Here is an 18,390-nt window from a genome sequence, read left to right as displayed (position 1 = left end):
ATGGTGGTTCACAACCATCCGTAATGAGATCTGACTCCCTCTTCTGGAGTGTCTGAAGACAGCTACAGTGTACTTACATAAAATAAATAAATAAATAAATCTTTAAAAAAAAAAAAAAAAAAAGTCTAAGGTCCAATATCCTAAGGGCCAGTTCAATCTTAATTCTGTATGACTTGGCTCAAAATATTTAATCTCTCAGTGTTGTTATTGATAACATGGATCCTATCAAGATAGCTGTTTTATAGGTTTAAATTAACTATTATGTATACACGTGGTTCACAGACTTATAAATGTTTTACACATGTCCATAGGTTCATAAAAGGATCAATAAGTTACACATATTAACAGTTTTTAGTGGCCACAATAATTTTTCTATTAAGTTATATGAATACACCTGACTTCAAATTGGTCCTGTGTGAAGATGGATCTTTAAAGAACTGAGAATATGGCTTATCTGGGCAGAGGGGAAAAGGATTCTTTCCAGCAATGAATTATATAGCAAAGATCCATCATTTTCTTGAACTTAATTCAAATCCAAAATTCTGTCTTAATTAACCAATTATGACTGTAAATACTGTAATCTCAACATTTGGGAGATAAAAGTAGGAAGATCAGGAATTCAAGATCATCCTTGTCACCATGGGCCACACCATGAGACCTCATCTCAAAAGCAAACAAGATGTGCTGAAATGAATGAGAACACCCTGCTCCCCAGACATCTGAACACTTGCTCCCTAACTGGTACAACTGTTGGCAAAGGATTAGGAGGGGAGGCCTTTGTTGAGGTCGGTGTGTATCTGAGAGTAGGCTTTGAGGTTTCAAAAGACTTGAGACTCCCAGTGCTCGCTCTCTCTCGGTTGTGGATCAAGATGTGAGCTCTCAGGGCTGGCAAAACGGCTCAGCAGTTAAGAGTGCTTGTGCTTGCAGAGGAACCATGTGGCAGCTCACAACTGTTCATATTTCCAGCTCCAGGGGATTCACTCCTAAACTTAAACCAGCACCAGGCATGCATGCACATGGTAAGCAGACATACATTCAAGAAACACTCATACACATAAAACGAAATCTTAAAGGGGGGGAGGGAGGGAGGGAGGGAGGGAGGGAGGGAGCGAGGGAGGGAGCGAGAGAGCGAGCTCAGCTGTTCTTTCACTGTCCTCATAGATTCGGACCCTCTGAAACCACAAGCCAGATTAACAAAGTAAACACTTTCTTGTATCTTGTATGAGTTATTCTTGGTCATGGTGCTTTATCAGGAATAGAAAAGTAAACTACACACACACACACCCCTCTACCGCTGTAGTGCTGTGTACCTTGACTGGTGGTGTAGAACTCGGAGAAGGAGTCATCACACAGGTTTCCTGGCTGTTGTAAGGAGGGCTATCGGTCAGGTTCAGAAAGAGCTCATCTTCATTGGTGAAGCTCCCTTGACTGTCTACGTCTGGAGAGATGCAGATTACAATGGCACTTGTGTTATCTGCCCGGAGCATACGCTGCCTCCAGCGGCCAAGCGCTCGATTCACAAGCATTTTGGCGCAGGACTGTCCTTGCTCACCCTATATTTAAAAGAACAAGAAGGAAGAACCTTAACTCTCAATTACTTACCATTGCATATGATTCAAATTAAAAACCTGGTGGATCTGGTGAGATGGCTCAGTAGGTAAGAGTGCTGCCAAGCCTGATGACTCAAGGTCTCCAGTTCAATCTACTAGACTCACATGATAGGAGTCACCAGCTCCTCTTCAAACTGCCCTCTGACCAATACATATGCATACACACCACATGCATGTATTAAACACAATAAAACAAAAATTTAAAAATAAAAAAGCTAAAGTGTGGCCGGGCAGTGGTGGTACACACCTTTAATCCCAGCACTCAGGAGGCAGGGTGGATTTCTGAGTTTGCAGCCAGCCTGGTCTACAGAGTGAATTCCAGAACAGTCAGGGCTATACAGAGAAAACTTGTCTCGAAAAACCAAAAAAAAAAAAAAAACAAAATTTCAAAAAAAACAAAAAAAAAAAAAAAAAAAAAAGAGAGAGAGAGAGAGAGAGAGAGAGCGCTAAAGTGTGGCCTAATAAGTTAATAAAATTCAGATTCTCAAACATGATCTAAAATTTCTATTATCATGTTAAACTAATGCACCTATAAATTTATTTTAAAAATATAGTTTGGGGCAGGACATGGTGGTGCAAACGTTTAATTCAAGCATTCCAAGACAGAGGCAGATACATCTCTATGAGTTCAAAGCCTACATCTCGAGTTCCAGCACAGCCAGCACTTACAGACACTGCCTCAGGAGGAAGGGGAGGGGAGGGGAAGGGAGATAGATAGATAGATAGATAGATAGATAGATAGATAGATAGATAGATAGATAGATAGATAGATAGATAGATAGATATAGGCTGAAGCAGGAGGATCAACCAGTATGGAATATAAAGGATGTGTTTTTAATCTCTTAATCAAGAAATTTGGTTTACTCTAAGGAAAGGTACAGAGAAGTCATCTTTTTTTTTTTTTTTTTTTGGTAAATGTGAAGCCAGGCCAGCCTGAGTGAGGTCCCTTCTCAAACCTCCCTCCTAAAGGGGAGGAGGCCTGGCCCCTTTATTCTAGGCTCTGCTAGGGGAAGGAGAAGTCACTTTAAGAGGAAGTAAATTATTATAAATATAATTAACAAATAAGACAATTAGTCTTGGTAGGAAAAAAACCCACTGCAGGGGCTGACTTCCACACAACTGAGGAGCCCACCACAGTGACCTGGTCCAGTAATGCCAGCTACCCAGGAAACCATAGGAGGATCACTGGTGCCCAAGAACAGGGAACCACACTGACAATACACAGAGATAGCCCAGAACATCCTAGAGCTCACTGTGTAGCCCAGGCTGGTCTGGAACTGGTGGTCCTCCTGCCTCACATCCCAGGTACTATAATTTCAGATATGGTCTATCACAAGCTCTGAGTTATAGAAATAACATTTTGTGTGCCATAAAAGAAAAAATCACTGTCAAATTATAATACACCATTTGGAAAAAGGATTCTAATTTTAGTGACGTTAAAAGAAGAGCCCTACATGAGGATACACACCTATAATCCTACCACTTGTGAAGACACAAGGATCAAGAGTTCAAGGCTAGCCTCAGCTGCCTAAGTGTGAAACCAGACAGCTTCATGAGAGCCTGTCTCAAAAACCCAAACATAACAAAAGGTGGAGAGTATGCATCTAAACTGCCTGAGGGTAGTGTCCATGTTTCCTGCAAATTACTGTCTCTCCCCTCTCTCCTCTCCTTCCCCCCCCACCCCCTGTGCCACTGCCATCAGGACTCAGTGTGAAGCCCTCCTTTCCCCTTCACTTTTTTTCTTTTTTCTTTTTTTTTTTTTTTTTTTTTTGAGACAGGGTTTCTCTGTGTAGCCCTGGATGTCCTGGAGCTCACTCTGCAGACCAGGCTGGCCTCGAACTCAGAAATCCGCCTGTCTCTGCCTCCCGAGTGCTGGGATCAAAGGCCTGCGCCACCATGCCCGGCTTATCCTTCACTTTTTCAGCACATCTGCTTTGTTTCTCAGCAAAGCTCCATGGAGAAAAATAATCCCATGCAAGCTATTTATTTCATTTGTTCTTTTTGTTTTCCTTGTTTCTTGAGACAGAGTCTTACTATATATATAGCTCTGGTTCTCCTGCAATTCACTATGTAGATCAGGCTGGTCTCCAACTCAGAGATCTACCTGTCTCTGCCTCCCGAGTGCTGGGATCAAAGGTATGCGCCACCACCACCACCCAGCAAGTTATTTCATCTCTGTTACTATCTGGTAATCACTAACTGCAAAACACTAAGTCTGGGTAATAAGACTGTATGTTGACATAACAACTCTTAGCTTTAACAAACTCGTAGTTTGATGGGATTGACATTTATAGTCTTGTTTTCAGATTAGGCACTGAGGACTGAGCATGAGGCAAGGTGATGCATGCCTGTCGTCTCCACTATCAGGAAGTAAGACAGGAGGATATAATCCCAAAATTTAGGTCAGCCTATGCAATCTAGGAGACATGCCATCTTAAAGGGAAGAAGAAAAGCCTGAAGGTATAGCTCAGAGCTTATATATTTGCCTAGCATCTGTTAAATTCTGAGTTCAATGCTCAGTGCCAGAAAACAAACATTACTTCACATGTTATGCTAAGTGAATGCTAGATTTAAAAGGCCATTTGGTATATGATCATATGTATAGGAAAAACCCAAAGTAGGCAAGTACATAGAAACAGAAAAGCCCAGAGGTTGTCAGGCATATGGAAAAGGAGGAAAGTCACTGGAAATGGTTATGAGTTTGTTCAGAGCAATGATACGACACAAGACAAACTTCCTTAGCTAGACTCACAACCATGGACAACGAGACCGCAACACTCCAGACAATGTCAAACCACTTCTCACCATCAAGTATTTTTTCTCCTCTTGGTCTTGGCACATGGAGATGGCATCTTGAGGTGGAACCATATTCCAAAGTCCATCACTGCCCAGGATAATATACTTGTGCTTCCGGGGGTCAAGAGTGTGAACACTGGTGTCTGGTTCAGGGGACACCACAAACTTCCCACTGAAGAAATCATAGCTCCACAAGTCACCTAGGAAAAGGGGCGGAAGAAGCACTAACTATTACTTGCAAGAGAGTCACATCGCTGACTAAAGGACAGAGTCTGTTCCTATAGGTGCACAACTGACAATATTTAAAACCCATACAATCACATTAGGAACAAGAGAATTTCCTTGATATGCTCAAGAACCAGCATGGGGCAGCAAACACTGTCCTTGACCTTCAAGTAATGCTAAAGAAAACTGTAAAACGAACTAAGCACTCTCAGAATATCCATGTTTTCTCTCAGTTGGGGTTCTGAGATTTTAAGCAGATATGTAAGTTCATGTATTTATAGAATGAAATTAGAAATGAAACTATCTAGAGGAAACATCGGGGACTAGTGAAAGAGGGATGTCAGGAACAAGATAGGAGGACGTGCTGGACAATATACCCAAAGTACAGAAACACTTACATAAAAATGACCTTCTGTAGGTTAGGGTCAGGGATTGTAACCCAGCACTATATACAATTTAAATACCAATGAAAAAAATATAAATCAAAACTATGCCATGGGGTAGAAATATGCATCAGAAATAAAAGTACTTGCATAAGACGTACAAAGACGTAGGATTGAGCCCCAGAATCAGAGGAAAATAATTAAGGACATAACTCTTCTTGAACAACAACAAAAGAATACTATGTCTTGACTGCCACTTTTCTTCCAATTCTATGCTGGAGTTCTTTCTCTGCCCAGTAGGATGATTAAAAATTGAATTGAATAGGAGGAAATTATTCATGGGTAATTTCATTGCACAAAGAAAACCAAAAAAGTTATTAAAGCTAAGTATAGTAGCACACACTCCAGATCGCACTCTTCTGAGGAATGGGGAGGAGGATTGACTCCAGCTTGGAGCCAGCCATGGCAACGCAGTAGGACCCCATTATGAAATTACAAAGGACTCACATTGCAGCTCAGCAGCTGAATGCTTGCTAGCATATGAGGCCCTGGGTTCAAACCCCAGCACCACAAACAGCCCTGCAAGCTTGTTAAACCCAACAGAGAGAAGTCAATAAATACATATATGTTTTTTGAGACAGGGTCTCTCTGTATAGCCCCGCTGTCCTGGAACTCACTTTACAAACCAAGATGGCACCAAACTCAGAGATTTGCCTTGCCTCTCCCTCCCAAGAACACACACCAGCATGTTTAGAATAAATATTTTTAAAATGAAGCACAGTTGACATTTGCTTTTGAATGGCTATCTTCTTCTCAATCTACTTCGTCCCTAGAGAATGCCTTTTTCTTTCTTAATTAAATATAGATAATATAGATTTAATAGGCACTGGGCCAGTGAGATGGTTCAGTAGCTAAGGGTGACTGATGCTAAGCCTGACATCCTGAGCTTGATCCTCTGGACCCACTTACTAGAAGGATAGAACTGTCTCTCAAAAGTTGTCCTCTGACCTCTGCATGTATGAGGTGGCATGACTGTACATATACAAATGCATAAATAAATAAATGAAAAATTATAAAGAACAGGCATTAAGAAGACAGAAAGAGGGGTTGAAGAGTTAGCTCAGTAGTTAAGAAGACTTAACGGTCTTATTAAGGAGGGTGTTATGCCGGGCAGTGGTGGTGCACGCCTTTAATCCCAGCACTTGGGAGGCAGAGGCAGGCGGATTTCTGAGTTCGAGGCCAGCCTGGTCTACAAAGTGAGTTCCAGGACAGCCAAGGCTACATAGAGAAACCCTGTCTCTAAAAACCAAAAAAAAAAAAAAAAGCAGACTACAGAAGAGGCACTTAGAAAAAGGGCAGAACATTCCCAAGACCCAGATGACAAGCTTAAGAGAGTTATCTGAAAAGTACTTGAGATGGGGTTGGCTTTGAATTCATTAATAAAAATCCCTAGAGTGTAAAAATTTAAATTCATCACGACCTACTTATAGCCAGCTCCCTAATAGCATCACAGGATGTCTTTTCTGTAGATCAAAGGGGGAGCCTTGGAGACTGGCAGCTGCTTGCCTGCTGGCGGTCATGCCCCTTTCCATCAGTAGAGGGTGCTGAAAGGACACCAGGAGTAGTTCCTCAGGTTCCAGGGCTTGCTCCCAGAACACCTGACAGCTCACAAGACCAAGTGTCAGCAACTGTCAGACCACCACCCAACTTCCCTGAAACGGCCATCAACTCTGTGGCCACTGGCCTCCCCCTGTGGCTGACCTACCACAAGGATTCCCAAAACCTGCTTCAGTGATCAAAACTATAATTAAAATAACCTTTTATGACATCAATCTTGAGGCGGGCGGGTCATGGTGAGTAGTCACTGACTATAATAGCAGCACTTGTGAGGTAGAGGCAGGAAAATCAGGAGTTTACAGACAGCTCAGGGGCTGGAGAGAGGGCTCAGTGGTTAAGAGCACCAACTGCTCTTCCAGGGGTTCTGAGTTCAATTCCCAGCAACCAGATGGTGGCTCACAACCACCTGTAATGGGATCCGATGCCCTCTTCTGGTGTGTATGAAGAGAGCAGTGGTGTACTCATATACAAGAAAGAAGAGGAGAGGAAAGGAGAGGAGAGGAGAGGAGAGGAGAGGAAGCTCAGCTACACCCCCAATTCTTTAAGTCAGCCTGTGCTATAAGAGACCCCATCTAAAAAAAATTTTTTTTAATTTTTTATAAAATGACTAAAGAGAATGGGTCAGTGGGTGATTTGGTCTTTGGGTGAAAGGACTTGCACCAAGCCTGACATCCTGAAATAAATTCCCAACACACACATGATGAAAAAAATCTTGAGAGATGGTCTCAAACCTCCTTAAGAGCACTGTGGCATGCGTATACCTGTATAATTTTCATTCCCAGCCTAAAGATCATAATACTCTTAGTACACCTGTGTCTTGAAACTCATGGCTGCCTCACCAACTCAAGCCTTTTTTGCTTATTTTTGAGACAGGGTGTCTTGTACGCCAATAGATCTTGAATCAAAGTCACTATGTAGTTGAAGAAGACCTTAAACTTCTGATCCTTCTGCCTCCACCTCCAAGTCCTCGGACTGCATGTGTGCTCTATTGACAGCTAGTTTATTCAGTACTGGGATGTAACACAGGCTGTGTGATGCTGGGCAGGTACTCTAGCATCTGAGCCACATGCCCAGCCTAATTCCAGCACTGTGATAATTTCTGATAACACTATATGATCTTTCCCACATCAGGATTCACTTCTGAAATATTTTTCACAACACTAGTCCATTCTCCACTTTCAAGATGCAGCTAGCACAATACTCCCTAAAAGTGGCATTTCTGTCACAATGTATAAACTGTTTTTTCCTTTCTAAAAAAAAAAAAATCTTTTTTAAAAATCAGCACTGTCTCTTTCTTTCAAGGGATTTCTTGATGTAAAATTACTTCATTTACTTCTTCACTGCCTACCACTCCCAGCTGCAAGGCATTATTCCATGACAGCAGTCTTCTGCATTACACATCCAAGGCTTACCAAAACACCTGACACTAGGGGACTCAGCTATCTACTTAGAGAAAACAGTTATTTCCTCATAGAATTTTTTTATTCATTTTTATTTTATGTGTTTTGCCTCCATATATATCTGTATGAGGATTTAATATCCCCTGTAACTGGAATTACAGACAGTTGTGAGCTGTCGTATGGATTCTGTGAATTGAAATAAGGTTCTTTGGAAGAGCAGGCAGTGCTCTTAACCACTGAGTCATATCTCCAGCCCCAAGAATTTTCTTTAGAAAGACTACACCTAAGTAGAAGAGGCAAAGCAGGTATTTCATTAGTTCTGACTCAGGAGTCTCAGCTACACATCATGATCACACCTGTAGTCCCAGGCAGTTAGGAAAGAGAGACAGGATGTTCATTATGAGGACAAGGCCACGTGGGCCATACATTTATATCAGGCCAGCCTGGGCTACAACGAGATCTCAATAAAACAAAACAAGACTATTTTTCCCATGGAGTCCCCCCTACTCTTAGGGGTTCTCTCTCAATTTTCCTTAATAAATCAATGTTCATTCTGTTCAAAAAAAAATTCTAGTCTTCATTCTAAAACCAGAAGACTAGGAAAAAATTTATTTTCGTTTTGGCATAAACAATTTATTTTGCTAAAGAAAACAGACAAACAAACAAACAAACTCACAAACAAAAAACTTCTGAAGCTTAACAATACTAAGGGCTAGCCAGGCAGTAGTGGCACACGACTTTAATCCCAGCACTTGAGAGGCAGAGGCAGGCAGATTTCTGAGTTCGAGGACAGCCTGGTCTACAGAGTGAGTTCCAGAACAGCTAGGAAAACACAGAGAAACCCTGTCTCAGGAAAAAAAAAACAAAAAAACAAACTAAGGGCTGACATAAACAAGAATATTGAAAATGGTTTATAATCGTAGCATGAAGCCTGGACAGGCATGCAGGTGTACATGTATCTGATGAGTACTGGCAGACTGAGATCTCTGAGTCTGCCTAAGTACAGAGGAAAACGAGTAAGATCGCAGACATTAATCATAAGAAAGAGCAAGTGGTGCTGAAATACAGGCTTTAACTCTTCCCTCGCATTTAAAATACTGTCATGCAGTTTTATCATCTCTAATCTCACCATGTAAGGTCTCATCTCTCCATAGCATCTTTTCACTCACCACTGTACAGAGCAGAAATACAACATGATTTTATCAAATGTAAGTCCATCTTACCAAGCGCTCTTGCTACAGCCAGAAAAGGTATCTGGTCAATGACTGTACTCCTTCTCACAGGTCCACTGTGAGTGAGCCGAGGTCTTTTCCAAACTACACGATTCACTCCAGACTTGTTCATCACACTAAAAAGTGAACAGAGTTCATAAGTAGTGTAAATGATTAAAATACAACTAAGCCTGATATGTTAGGAATTAATAAAATGAGACTATATCATCACAAAATGACACCTATTCAAGTACAAAGATATTATAAGCCAAGGTTCTTGCTATAAAAAAGACAGACAAAGCAGGGTAGGATTTACATGAGAGGAATTTGACTAGTTCAGGCCAAACAGAACCAACTGCAAATAATATGAAAATGAAGAGACAGGTCAAAGAAAAGCACAGGACAACAGGACTCAGACAACAAGGCAGGTGAAGGAGCCTTGATAAATCGACAACACTATATACAACAAATTCAGAAGGGTTTTCTGGTTTCGTTGAGGGATGAGGGAAACAGAAGTCAGCTGCACTGTTTCTGGTTTGAAGCAACAGGAGTCCGGCATTCGGAATCTGACCTCCAGGCCTCTGGAAGGTTGTGGCAGAAGGCTCAGTGCCTCTTTGAAGTACAGATTCCTACATATGTAGATGGTTCTGCAATTCAAAGCATGAAACTAGACCTGGGGAACACAACAGCTTTATAGATAACACATCTGGGAGTTACAGGGTAGGACAATTCTACAACTCTACCAAAGAAGCAATAAAAATCTTTATAAAGGAGTTAGTCACCGCAGAGTACCTAAAACTTTTGTTAAGTATGGTTAATTTTTTTTTTTTTAAATCAAAGTAAAATGAAGATGATTCCTAATTCTGTGCTTGGTGTGACTGAATGGGACTACTTAAAAGAAACTGGCCCTTATTTCAAAGTAACCATGGTTTCTCTGTGTCATGCCCTCCAACACACACACACACACACACACACACACACACACACACACACATAAACACACACATACACACATACACACACACACACACACACACACACACACACAGCTTCTCTGGTTTTTTTGTTTGTTTTGTTTTGTTTTTTAATGTCAATAGAGGTGCTAGAGAGAGATGGTTGAGTCTATAAAGTGCCTGCCATGAAAACAGGCGATCTTTAGGCATGCTGGTGCTGGTGATACACACTTAAGATGAATGCAGGCTGGGGAGGCAGACAGAAGGATCCCTGGAGCTCACTGGCCATCACTGGCCATTCAGCCTACACAAGGCAGCAAGGCCAGGCCAAAAAAAGAAACATCTCAAACACCAGGTGAACAAACCAGTTCCCAAGGTGTGGTGACATGGGTGCCTGTAATCACACCTACTAAGGGGACTGGGTGGGAGTATCATGAAATTTAAGGTCACCTGGACAACATAATGAGAACCCCATCTCCAAATATAACCAAAGGGAGCAGCAAGATATTCTGGAGGTAAAGGGCTTGCCACCAAGCCTGAAGACTTAAGTTCAATCCACAGGGTCCACATATTAGAAAGAAAAAGCTGGTTCTGCAAGGTGTTCCCTGATCTTTATGCATGCCTAAACACAAATAAATATAATAAAAAAAATGTGTAGACAGATATGCAAACCAGCTGATATGAAGCCTTTCCCGTCCCCATTGCTGGGAACTGAGCACTGAGCCTTGGGCATGGCACCCACCTGATTTGCCTCTAGTCTAACATAAAGATTTGCCAGACAAGTCTCACTATTCCTAAGAAATCTGACACACTGGTACATGTGTCACCTTCTTATTGGTTTACTGTATGTGAGCAGCAGGACTCTATCTCCCTAAACTAAATGAACATTAACTCTATGTGCACTGAGAGTCAACTGGCTTCACAGCCTGGAAAACTAGATTAGGGATACAGCTCAGTTGTAGAGCAGTTGGCTAGCATACATGAGGCCTTAGGTTCAATATTCAGTACTACAGAAGAAAAGAACCAACCCCCGAGGAAAGGATAGTAGTGATGGCTGGAGGCACTGAAGCACTAGACAGTGCAAGCCTGTCGACCTGAACTCAGACCTCCACCGCTTATGTAAAGCCAGACATAAATGCAGGGACGTCTGTGATCCCAGAACTCCTCCTCCAGGGAGACAGAAGACAGAGAAGGGAGAATCCTTGGAAGCTTTCTGGTCATGTAGTATGGGGAATTCAGCAGGAAAACAGTAAAGAAACCCTGTGTTACAAGGTAGAAGGCAGGGAGCAGTACCCTAGTTGTCCTCTGACCTCCACACTTAGCGGGGTGCACACACTCCCAGACAAGACTGACAGGGAGAGAATAAGTAGACAAGTGCACCTGAAGAAAGCAAGCAACAGAAACAAAGGCCAAGCCAGGAGAGCCAAGCACCTTCGGGAAATGGTCAATCTGCACTGTCCTCCGTTAACACAGGGCTAGGAAACACTGTGAGGAGGACAAGGGGAACTGGTTCTATGGCTTTATTTTTATTAAACTTAAGCAGTCACATGTGGCCAGTGGTTATCACTGATATGGTTGGTGACAGTTGAGCTGAAACACACTGAAACAAAGTATCCAAAAATGTCAATATAGAGCAGAATTGTGGAAAGTCCCTTGTTCACCTTCCTTTTGGAGAATAAGTTCATCTTTCAATTCTAACACTAAGGAGAGGTGTAAGACGAACGACGACGGTCGCTTTCTTACATTTCTTCAAAGCTGAAGCTCAATGGGGAGAATGAAGTAAACTGGCCATTCACAAGAACATCATCACACAGGAGAAACCCATCAAGGATGAATGCCAGCATTCTGTCTTCCAACCACCTTAAAGCCCAAGTGTTCTCTCTTGACTAACATGACAGGTGAGCCTCAGCACAGAGCAATTCCAGTAGCTATCGCCAATACAAATGTACTGAGAGGTCCCCTGATATCTTATTGGCAAGGATATTATGGTCTTTGTGTGTCTGAGAAACAAGACAAATAATGGTACTGTTTGTTTAAGAGAAAAAAGTAAAACCAAAGCAGTGTTACAAGACACTACTTTTTCTACACACTTTGTTGTTGTTCTATATTAAAAGGCAAATGGAGAGGAACAGCCTGCCATGCAGAGAGCTGACTGCGCAGCAACAGAAGGCTACAAAAACAAGAGTGCTGGCCAACAGCCTAGGCTGGGACTGAGGGAAGACAGGAAATAACTTATCATAAAATGGCTCAATTTTTGCAAAAATACACCTGCTCCCAAACGTCAAAAGGCATGTGTCCAACTGTCCAGATGGTATTTTTAAGTGAAAAGGCAAAAACTATAAACTCTTTCTTTTTAATGCTATTAAAAATCAAAGAAAAAATAAAAATCAAATAAAATAACTTTAAAAATTCAAGTTAAAAAATAAGAAAATACTCAACAACAACAAAAAAAATCTTAAGAATATAATGAAAAAGCAAAAGGCCTTCCAATATTAAAAATGTACAGAAAAAGACCAGTGGCACAATTAAATGGCAGAGATTGCCTACATGTGCAAGGACTGGGTCTGATCTCCAGAAATGTCAAAAAAGAAAACAATGCCTCAATTTAAAAGATTGTGAGGGCCAGGTATGGTGGCCCAATCAAGAAGCATTCACATACAATCTCTGTGAGATCAGGGCCAACCTGGTCTACAGCCAGAGCTACATAGTGAGACCCTGTCTCAAAAAACGAAGTAGGCTGGAGAGATGGCTCAGCGCTTAAGAGCACTGACTGATCTTTCAAAAGTCCTGAGTTCAAATCCCAGCAACCACATGGTGGCTCACAACCATCCATAATGAGATCTGATGCCCTCTTCTGGTGCATCTGAAAACAGCTACAATATACTTACATATGATTGATAGATAGATAATAGATTGATTGATTGATTATAGGGAACTGGGAATACAAGTCAGCAGGAGGTGCTTGCTTAGCATGCATAAGACTCTCAGTTCAATCCCAAGTAACACACACACACACACACACACACACACAATCTGTCACAAAGAGAGAGGGAGGGGCTTGGTGGCACATACTTTAGTCCCAGTATAAGTAGGAGGACCTCTGTGAGTTTGAGGCTAACCTGGCTCAGACAGTGTCTCAAAAATAAATAAATAAATAAACACACAAATAATTAAAATGTGTGTATATCCAGCTATTGCAACCAAAAGTAACATTCCATGACAGTCTAAAGACAGAAGATATGAGAGACAAGTTGTCACCTACTAAACACTGCAGAGTTCTGCAAAAATGGCAAAGCATACCAGTCCTGTCAATGAAGCATTTTCTTTCACTGTAGACAAATACGTACGTATATACATACATACATACATGTCCCAATAGACTTAAAAAGGAGAATGCTTTTCTAAATATCTAGGATTATGATAAACTGTAAGAATAATATGCACATGGCATAACTGTTCTGCTCTGTCCAGATTCTGAAGGTCTTATGCTTACAATAAAATTCTTCCTATCGTTACTTGAGATATTACATCTCATTTAGAGCCATTTTCATCAATAAAGCAATTCAAAATAATAATGTAAATGTGATATTTTTACAACAAGCAAATGAAAACTCGTAATACTAGAAGATCCACTGCTTTAAGAAGGAAAACACAGAACAAGTATAGTTGCCCATGAATGTAATCCCAGCCAAGCACTTGGGAGGAAGGGGCAGGGAGATCAGAGTTCCAGGTCAGGCTCAGCTCTATAAGATCCTATCTCAAAGAGAGTGGAAGGCAAGAGGAAGGATTCATGTATAATCCCAGACCTGTGGAAACTACAGCAGAGGAGAACAAGCTGAAGAGCAGCCTAGGCTACACAGTGAGTTATACACCAGGCTGGCCTCCACAACTAACCCTTGCCTCAATTAAAAGGGAGAAGTGGGGGAGATGGAGAAAGACAAAAGACTGAGGACACAGTTAGCTCACCAGAACCAAAATAAGACAGAACAAATGATCACCTGCCGCCAAGTCCTTCGATTCTTTCTCTTTCCTTGGGAAGTTCTGGCTTGTGATCTTGTGTCACCTCCACAGCTCTCACAAAATCATCCTTTGGGTCATCCTGAATTCCAAGGACCACCCCAGAGTCACCTACATGAGCTACATACATCTTCACGCCCCGTATTATAACCACACTGGCAGTTGTCCCGGATGTGCTGGGGAGGCCTGTCATAGTCTTTGGCCACTCTGCTGTAATAAGGAAGAAAACATTTCATATTTTACTTCTCCATATTAGAACAGTTATCAGAATATAAAAAGCAACCTATCTTGAATTAGCATGTTAAAACTTGAGTTTGTACAGCAAAAAATTTAAGAAAAACATCTTGAACTAGAGGGAGGGAGGGAGGGAGGGAGGGAGGGAGGAAAAGGCTTAGAATCGACTTGGCTGAGGTAGGGTTTCTGTTGCTGTGATGAAACACCATGACCAGCCGGGCAGTGGTGGCGCATGCCTATAATCCCAGCACTTGGGAGGCAGAGACAGGCAGATTTCTGAGTTCAAGGCCAGCCTGGTCTACAGAGTGAGTTCCAGGACAGCCAGGGCTATACAGAGAAACCCTATCTCGAAAAAACAAAACAGGGCTGGAGAGATGGCTCAGCAGGTAAGAGCACCCGACTGCTCTTCCGAAGGTCCTGAGTTCAAATCCCAGCAACCACATGGTGGCTCACAACCATCCATAATGGGATCTGATGCCCTTTTCTGGAGTGTCTGAAGATAGCTACAGTGTACTTACATATAATAAATAAATAAATCTTAAAAAAAAAAAAAAAGAAAGAAAAAAAAGAAAAAACAAAACAAAAAAACAAACAAAAAAAGACATAAAACTAACTAGAACACTACCTGAGAATTTAAATTAATTCCTCTAATCAATAAATTTATAAATAATATAACTATAATAAAACTATAAACCAATACTGAGAGAAAAATTACAGGATAGATTTTCTATTTCCATGTACTACATAGAGAAGCAAAGGTATGTTAAGTTTTCTTTGTTAGGAACCAAACCCAAGGCTTCCTACATGCCATGCAAGTTTGCCACTAAGCAACAACCACGCTCTGCAGTACAGTTGGTCATAATACCATTTTGTCAAATTCCAGCACTTGTATCTTTCCAGAAATAGCCAGCTGGTTTTATTTTTAAACAACTTTTAAATATTCTAATTTTAATAATTTTTATTTATTTACTTAGCTTTGATTTGAGTTGTTGTTGTTGTTGTTGTTGCTTTGGGGGGGGGGGTTGGAAACAAGATATCACTATGTAGCCCTGACTGGCTTGGAACTTGCTATGTAGATCATGCTAATCTAATCTTGAACTCAGAGACTCTACCTCGGCCTCTCTGCCTCTGCCTCCCATATTTTCATTCGTGTGTGTGTGTGTGTGTGTGTGTGTGTGTGTGTGTGTGTATACATGTGCATATGTATATGGTTGACTATTATGTGTACCCAAACAGGCCAAAAGAGGCCATCAAATTCCCTGGAGCTGGAGGTGTAGGCAGTTGTTAGTCTCCTGGTGCAGTGCTGGGCACTGAGGGCAGGCCCTCTCAAAGGCAGGATGTGCTCTGAGCTGTCAGAGCATCTCTCCACCCACCTAACAACAGTTACTGCACACCAAAGTCCTATACAAAGAAGCCTGCACATATTACTGCAAATAATATTTACAGTAAACCTATAAGACAGAAAATTCTTCCCTAGCCAGGCAGTGGTGGTGTGCACCTTTAATCTCAGCAGTCAGAAGGCAGAGGCAGGTAGACGTCTGAGTTCGAGGCCAGCCTGGTCTACAAAGTGAGTTCTAGGACAGCCAGGGCTATACAGAGAAACCCTGTCTTGAAAAACAAAAAGAAAAACAAATTATTCCTATTTCATCTTACAAATGAAGAAATCAATACTTTGCATGGTTAAGAAGCTTGCTTAAGATAACTTAAATATTAAATAACAGTACTCTCAAATCAATTCCAAGCCATATACTGTCTAGTTAAATTCAGTGACAGTCAACAATTCTGTAATACTAAACTCAAAGTGTAAATTCATGATAGCAAATTGAATCACTTACTTACATATTCTGCCCACTGAAACTCTACTGAAAGGACAAAATATAAAAGTAACCCCATAGCACAGTAAAGGTCACAAGCAAATATGAGGGAGTCCTGTAAGTGTGAGCAGTTATACTAGGGTCACTGCAGAAGGCAGTCATCTGATAAGAAAAGCTAGTAAGAGGGAATACATTGGTTCTCCTTAGATAATGGGTGGTGAACTAAGGCTCAGTGGTGACGAGCACCTGCTGCTCAATCATGAGATCACAGCAGCACCCATGCCTCTAACTCCAGCCCTAAGGAACCTAACACCTTCTGGCCTCCTTGTGTACCCACAAGTTTACTTAGTAAATTACCAGGAATAGAATCAGAATACTTTTCAGAAGTATACAAAGTCTACAAAATGTTCCCACAACTGAAATCAGTCAGACAGGCCACCTGAAGGAAAAAGAACAATATGCCTAAATAGGCCTGAGCCAAAGAGAAAACTCAGACAAAAAAACACACAGAGGCATTCGCATCTTCTTCAGTCATCCGGTAAACAGTCATTAAAAACCACAAGAGAGCCCAGCATGAGTAAAGTGCTTAAAGGATGACACATCACATGTGGTCAGAAATGCAGAGCCACACACACTTCAGTCACCTACTGAGGACAGCATGGGCAGAAGCTGGAACACTGCAGGGGCACTTGGGTATCAAACGGGAGGAAGACAGGAGCTCCTCAACCACCCCAGGAGTACCACACATGACTGCAGAAACACATGGCCAGAGCAGCCCTGCTCACAGAGTGAAGAAAAGCCAGCAGCAACCCTGAGGCCCTCCTCATTCTACACAATGCCTAAGAATCTCAGAGAGAAACTCCTGAGATAAAGGACATACAGTGACTTACCTGATCAAACTACTAAAAGCATCAGCAAGCAGTACAGAATGAAGGTTCAAGAGATGGTTACTCCTTGGAAGTAGAAACCTGAAGCCACAGTGGCAGAAAACTAATCCTACCGACTAGAAGGCTAAAGTGGAAGGATCCACAGTTCAAGGCAAGGGCTAGAGAGATGGCTCAAGAGTTTAAGAGCACTGACTGCTCTTCCAGAGGTCCTGAGTTCAATTCCCAGCAACCACATGGTGGCTCACAACCATCCGTAATAGAGTCCGATGCCCTCTTCTGGTATATCTGAAGACAGCTACAGTGTACTCAGACATACATAAAATAAATAAATCTTAAAAAAAAAAAAAAATAGATTTGTGTTTAAAAAAAAAAAAAAAAAAAAAAAACAACAGTCCAAAGCAAGCTTGGGCAACTTCATGAGACTATCTCTAGAAAGTAAAAAGGAAAGCCTACCTAGAATACACTGACTTCCATATTCAATACCCAGCAACACACAGGGACACACAAGTAAGACCAACATAGATATTCAGGTACGTGTACAATACAGGCAATGTCCTCTTCTCTACCTGGACAGTATATACACTTATTTGTTATTGACATTTAGTCATCTGTAATGCCAGACACCTAGTTCTAGCTCTAGGGAGACAGAGGCAGAGAGCTGATGAGTTCACAACCAGCCTGGTCTACATAGCATATCCTAAGCTAACTAGGGCTACACAGAAAGACCCTGTGTGTCTAAATAAATAAATAACAAAAGGCAAATTCAGAAAAACAAAAATTTACCAAAGGCATACAAGTAATTGAGTCATGTTCAAAATTCACCTAAAATAAAATGTGTGTGTGTGTGCAAATAAGACAGTCAAAGCCACAATATTACTTAAAATCACATCTCTGAAACTGATCTGATGGTACACACCTGTAATATCAGCATTTGGAAGGAGGATCAAGAGTTCAAGGTTATCTTCAGCTACATACAGACTTCCAGGGCAGCCTGGGCTATATGAACCTCTGATTCAAAAAAGAAAAGTTAAAGTACAGCATAGTGGTGAATGCCTTTAGTCTGGAAGGGAAAAGCAGGTGGATCTCTGGTCGACATGGTGAGAGTATCAGGTCAACCAGGGCTATGTAGAGAGACCATATCTCCAAAAAAAAAAAGAAAGAAAGAAAGAAGGAAAGAGAGAGAGAGAGAGAGAGAGAGAGAGAGAGAGAGAGAGAGAGAGAAGAAGAAGAAGAAGAAGAAGAA

At 41.5% G+C, this 18,390-nt stretch overlaps 1 protein-coding gene and 1 non-coding gene across 3 annotated transcripts in view; both read right to left on the bottom strand.

Annotated features, from left to right (window-relative positions):
- Positions 1-18,390, bottom strand: part of Ppm1d (protein phosphatase, Mg2+/Mn2+ dependent 1D) — a 35,286-nt gene that overhangs the window by 5,284 nt on the left and 11,612 nt on the right. Inside the window, exons 2-5 of one of the 2 annotated variants that reach the window (XM_021212120.1) lie at positions 14,194-14,422; positions 9,255-9,379; positions 4,416-4,606; positions 1,311-1,553 (exon numbers count right to left, since the gene is read on the bottom strand). In XM_021212120.1, coding sequence (XP_021067779.1) covers positions 1,311-1,553; positions 4,416-4,606; positions 9,255-9,379; positions 14,194-14,422 — 788 coding nt within the window. The remainder of the gene's footprint in view (positions 1-1,310; positions 1,554-4,415; positions 4,607-9,254; positions 9,380-14,193; positions 14,423-18,390) is intronic. The other variant, XM_021212121.2, reaches the window with a different exon arrangement.
- On the bottom strand, positions 2,524-2,632 carry LOC115065452. Its single transcript, XR_003845236.1, has one exon.

Source organism: Mus pahari, chromosome 14, assembly GCF_900095145.1.
Source record: "Mus pahari chromosome 14, PAHARI_EIJ_v1.1, whole genome shotgun sequence".
In the NCBI taxonomy this organism is placed as follows: domain Eukaryota; kingdom Metazoa; phylum Chordata; class Mammalia; order Rodentia; family Muridae; genus Mus; species Mus pahari.
The sequence above is the reverse complement of the archived record's forward strand: the minus strand, read 5'-3'. Positions and strand labels throughout refer to the sequence as shown.